At 32.1% G+C, this 6,000-nt stretch overlaps 1 protein-coding gene and 1 pseudogene across 1 annotated transcript; one reads left to right on the top strand and one right to left on the bottom strand.

The window, feature by feature from the left end:
* Positions 1-767: 767 nt before the first annotated feature.
* Positions 768-1,974, bottom strand: LOC117932590 (annotated as a pseudogene).
* Positions 1,975-3,864: 1,890 nt separating this feature from the next.
* Positions 3,865-5,046, top strand: LOC117932595 (putative F-box protein At5g55150). Its single transcript, XM_034853870.1, has one exon. The coding sequence runs from the start codon at positions 3,865-3,867 to the stop codon at positions 5,044-5,046; it is 1,182 nt and encodes a 393-aa protein (XP_034709761.1).
* Positions 5,047-6,000: the final 954 nt, after the last annotated feature.

Below are 6,000 nucleotides of genomic sequence, written 5' to 3' on the forward strand. Positions count from 1 at the left end.
ATAGGGGGCAGGCATCCCTTGGTGTATGATAATTAGTTTTTTGAAATTACATTGACACTCCTTGGCTGACTTTGTTGGCCAATGTGGTCCCAACACAATCTTTGCAAGCTGATGGAAGATTACATGTGCCAATAATTGTGCCTAATCAAGGTAGATTTGAAAATAGAGTTGGGCCTTCCGTGAAACCCATTAGGCATGGGTCTGTTAGTGGTGGAGGCCCAAAAACCATGGGTGGGACTGACTTGGCAGGTGACATGGCCACCTTCCAATTCATCAAACACCACAAACATGTTTTTAAAACCACGTGTGATTGCTTGCTCCCATGTTAAGATATCATGTGTTTTTCTCTTTGCCTTTTTCCTTTATATACTAATAATATGGTAGGTTATTCTTGATATATATTTTTCTCTAAAAACTAGTCATGGAATAGATAAAATAAAATCTTATTGGAACTATTTATTTTCTATACTTTCATTTTGCTTTAAAAAAATAGTGAAAACAATTTTAAATATTGTTATATGTATTATATGTATTTATTTTAAATATAATTAAAAATTTTTAAAAATAAAAGGTCAAACGAGATGGGATGAGATGGGTAAACTGCAAGATCAGCAAGGGAATTGCCAAGTAAAGTTGGGAGTACATGGTTGAGGCAAATGGGCTGCTTGGTAAGCAGAGGCTTTTAGAGAGAGTCTTTGAAAGATATTTGTGCCATCTATATATATATTTGTATTAATCATCACAGCAGAAAATTTGTATTTCATTCAAGCTTCAGAAAGTATCAAAGCTCATTTATTTGACCATATTAGAAGTAGACATATATAGGAAGACAAGACTTCAAACACTGGACAGAATGGCTGCACTATAGCCATTATCATAATATCTAGACCAAAGCATCACACCTCCATACTTGGGGGAAGTCTTGATGGACGGCAGGACCTGGGAGACAAGCACATCCGGTTCGATGTAGCCAGACCCGGCTGCTGCTGGGGCTACCGGCAACCCCAAAAATACTTGACCAGCTTCAATCGTGGTCCATTGGTTCCAGGAGTTGATAAGGTTGTCGGCGTTGCCGGAGTATTGGCAGGGGGGATTGTTGTAGAATTGGACCCAAACATAGTCAACTAGGCCTGTGGCAATGGCAGTGCTCATCCATGCATCCGGAAATGGGCACTGTGGAGCTGCTGATAGGTACACCTTCCTCTGCCCGCTGAACTCCGACAAGGTCTTGGCTAGTTCATCCCAGTGCTGGGTTGTGCCTCCCTGACTGTCAAAATCAATCCCATCTAAAACAGCATCTCCTAATGGTCGTGAGCTTGATTGGTCCCCAAGAAAATTGTTCCATAGGTAATTTGCAACTTGCCTGCATCACAACGACAAAATCAGCATTGATCCCACAAGGATTAGACGCTATGGCTATGGCTATGGCTATGATTGGGTCCCCGAAAGTTTGAGGGAAAATGAGAGGGAGAGAAAATAAGGAGAAAAAAATAGAAAGAAAGAAAAATGGGTGGAAATCGAATATCATTTTATTTAGTATTTTTTTTCTTAGGAACCAAACATAGTCTACGTATTTGAGAAGAATAATCACCTGGCATCCTCTACAGAGGTCAAGGTATAGCTTCCCGAGGCACCTCGCAACACCTTGATGCCTTGATCCTGGCATGCTTTAATGCCAGTACTCAACCATGATCAACCACCAGAGTTCGGGTCTCAATGGCCAGCTAGATTCATCTGCGGAGTCTGGTTATTGCCAAAAACAACCAAGAAAGCAATATTGACAATTCCATAATAGCCCGAGGAGCAGGTATCAGCCAAGCTGCCCTCGTTCCCATTTTGGCCCCAGTAGACTGTTATTGTACCTGCATTAGTGTTGGAGATCAAGGCAAGAAAGAAAAAGCTGAGGAGGGCCAATGAAAGGAGAGAGCGGTGTGCCATTGAGCTTTGTTGCTTGGATGAAAAATTGAGAGGAAGGTATGGAAATTTATAGGTACATATGTTGGACTATATGTATCAAAATGTTTGTCAAATCTACACGTTTGTGGAAGAAGATTGCAAGAAACTTGTTATAGTCTTTCGGGTATGAATTTAATGTCAAGAATTCACTTGATTTGCATAAGGGATGCCTCATTTAACACGTTCATGCATGCATCTTTTGATAATAATTGGTACGTGTTATATGCACCAACACTTTTATTATTTGGGAGAATTATCTTTTGAGGGTAGATGGACCCCAAATTAACAAAAGGTCTATATAACTCTTCAAATTAAGTTGAAGGATATGAAATAGTAAATGACAAATATACCTTTTAAGAACACATATAAAATATTTTATAAAATTAAGTTAAATAATTTTTTTTCAATAATTTTTTTTTCAAAAATATTAAATTAAATAAAAGTAGTTTTTAAAAATATTAAATTAAATAATTTTTTTTTTCAAAAATATTAAATTAATTTTTTTTTAAATATTAAATTAAATAAATTTATTTTTAAAAAATATTAAATTAAATAAAAGTATTTTAAAAAATATTAAATTACATAAAAGTATTTTTTAAAAATATTAAATTAAATAAAAAATATTAAATTAAATAAAAGTATTTTTCAAAAATATTATTATTTTTTTTCAAAATCAACAAAGGGCATTTTTGGAAATACTGAAGGATGATATCCTTCAACTCAATTTTCATACTTTCATTGGGTCTTGGGCTCAATTTGAAGAGTTACATGGACTTTTTGTTAATTTGGGGGTCCATCTACCCCCAAAACATAATTCTCCCTTATTATTATTGAGGTTCGTACGATACTTTGGAGAGGGAATGTCTCCTTTAATACGATTCTGCAAGAATCTTTTCTCTTTTGCCATGTTCACATTAATATTTCTGTTTATAAAACATATTGAGTAAATAAATAATTTAAATTTTTATAAATATAACATCTAGCAATAATAAAGGAATAAATACAATAATAAATAAATATAGAAAATTAAGCAAATAAAAGTTTAGTACAATAGAAAAATAAGAATGTGGCAAAAACAAGCCCTAACCCTTCCATTTGTTTCTTGGAAGAAATAACTCTAGAAATAATGCCCTAGGTAGGAATCAATTAATTGTACTGATTAATAGATTTCAAATTTGAACAAAAAGAAAATAAAAATATTCTACCGTGATTAACTATGAGATATAGAATTTATGCCTTTTTTTAATTTAATAATAATAATAATAATAATAATAATAAAATTATTTAATAGATGAATAATTTAGTCAATAAATAATTCAAGTTTCTTTATAAAAAATAATATATATTTAAAAAATATGGACAATAGATTTTGAAAATAGAAAATCAAGTTAAAATAGATATATATATATATAATATACATGAAAGAATAAAGAAATACGGAAAGCATGTTTACTAAGTAAATTATTTTATTTTTTTTATAAAAAGAAATAGTATATATTAAAGAAATATGAGAATAGAAGGTTTAAAAGTTCAAGTAATGAGTAAGACATGAACAATATATGGAAACAAAAGAATTAAAATATGGAAAAAAATAAAAAGATTATTTTGATGAGCTATTTAAGAAAGTTTTAATATTTAAAATAATAATAATAATAATAATAAGTCTACTTAATTTATAGATATAGATATAAATTAAATTAACTAAAATATTTTATAATGCAATTAAATTTTATTATTAAATTCTATAAATCTATAGAGTTATATTTGGATTGAAATTAGGTTTCCAAATTTGTACTCATTCCTATATATACACATGCACCCACCCTTTTTTTTTTATACGTTAAACCCTAATCTGTTAAACCCTAATTTTTTATCATCTTCTTCCTCTTCTCGACCACAATCAGAAGAATGGCTTTGCCCTCAAGTTCAGGTTGGGCATCACTCTCTAAAACTCTTCTCGGTTCGATCTTAGATTACTTAGAGCCCATGGAGGACTACTTCACATTCGGTGAGGTTTGCATTCAATGGCAGTATGCAGTTCGTGAAAAACTTCGACATTTATGCTCTAACCATAAACGCCATTGTCGTCTGCACCAACAAGTCCCATTGTTAATGGCTCCCACCGCAGATAATCCCAAAGAAAGGTGCTGTTTATATGACGTCATGAACGGAAAAAGCCTTTGGGAGGTTCAGTTGAGGCAGGGGCGATGGAGGTATGAAGGGTCTTCTCATGGTTGGTTGATTCTGGTAAATAATGATTCTTATAAGGTAACCCTCCACAACCCATTCTCTGGAAAACTCATTCATCTTCCTCCCCTCGAAAAATCATCATCCCTTGAACTTTCAGGCAGTGAGTACAGAACTATCTTCCCTTATAACCTGAGGAGGGGTGTATTGTCTATTGATCCTGATGTGAATGGGGATGAGTTTGTACTCATGATGACGTGTGGTAGTTTGGTAGTAAGATTAGCATTCATTAAATCAGGAGAAAAAGACTGGACTTATATTGAAGGGTTGCGGGATGTGAAAGACATTGTTTACAGCAATGGGTTATTCTATGTATTAGACGGACGGGGTGTGCTCTTCTCTTGTGATGTGAGTAGTGATTTGAAAGTGAGAAGGATTACTTCACCCGATATTGATTGTGCTCTTGTCTCATATTTGGTGGAATCTCCTGAAGGAGATCTCTTGCGGGTTATAAAGCATGAAAGGGGATTTGTGATTTATAAGTTACAATGGTTTTCAAAGAATCCAGTGGAATCTCCTGAAGGAGATCTCTTGCAGGTTACAAAGCATGAAGGGGGATATGTGATTTATAAGTTACAATGGTTTTCAAAGAATCCAAGATGGGAAGAGGTTATGAGTTTGGGCGATGTTGCCTTGTTTTTGGGAGACAATCATTCAATTTCTGTCATAACTTCTGATTTTGCGGGATGCCGGCCAAATTCTATATACTTCTGCCAACGTTATAGTTTTTTTTCAAATGCTGATGGAAGTATGTATGTTTTCAGTCTAAGTGATAGGACTGTTACACTGCTTTACCCACATTCCCCACAACCTCTACTTTGGATTTCTCCGAAATTTGCGTGAAGCTATTATTCTTTTTTATTTGTTTATATTTCTCTTTCTCCTCCTCCTCCTTTGTAATTTTTGCAATACAATGAAATGGTGTGTTTATGGGTTCTTTCATAGAGAAGAAAATAGAATCTTTCTTAATAGTCTATACGATATCTTCAATGAGAACAAGTTCGTATATTTCCATTTTTATATATTATTTTATTTTATTTTAAAAAATAATTAATAAATTAAAAAACACAAGATATACCTCTTCAATATAAAGTTTACATGAGAATGGATGAAAGCTGGAAACTTTGCCAATTAAATCTTTACAAATAACTCTTTTTCAAAAGCATAAATAATTATTTTTTAAATTTCAAACTTATAGACATTGGAGATTCTCAAAATTCAAATGAAAAAAAGAATTAATTTTTAATAAATTTATTTAAAATAAAATTTATTTTTCACAAAAAAAATAAAAATAATGAGGTTTGAACTTTGAGGAAAGCTCAAATTAAGATTTGGTGGTTATGTGGTTCAATTTATATAAAGAATTCATATGTGAAATTCAAATATAAACACATATCATTTGGTAAATCTATTTAACAGAAAATAAAAATAGAAATAAAAATAATTACTATTTGGGATTGTATTTTAAAAAGATTTATATTAAAATTGAGTTGACATTATTATTTTTTAAATTCAATACGACCTACTTTGGAATTTATATCTTGATATTTGATTTTGAAATACATTTTTTAATATTTAAAAAACTTTTCTAAATATTTCACCTATAAAACATTGAGACATCTATACATTTTTTTTTTAAAAAAAATCATAATTTAATAAAATTTAAAAAAAAAAAGGTGATCCTACCTTTCAATCATCATTATGGTGGCTGTTGAGGCCTCTCGCTTCACCCGGATCCTCACGGTAGCCAAGTGAACGCTCCCTCTCAACTAAAGTTGATTCCTGCCTCAGTCAACC

This window comes from Vitis riparia, chromosome 15, assembly GCF_004353265.1.
Source record: "Vitis riparia cultivar Riparia Gloire de Montpellier isolate 1030 chromosome 15, EGFV_Vit.rip_1.0, whole genome shotgun sequence".
In the NCBI taxonomy this organism is placed as follows: Eukaryota; Viridiplantae; Streptophyta; class Magnoliopsida; order Vitales; family Vitaceae; genus Vitis; species Vitis riparia.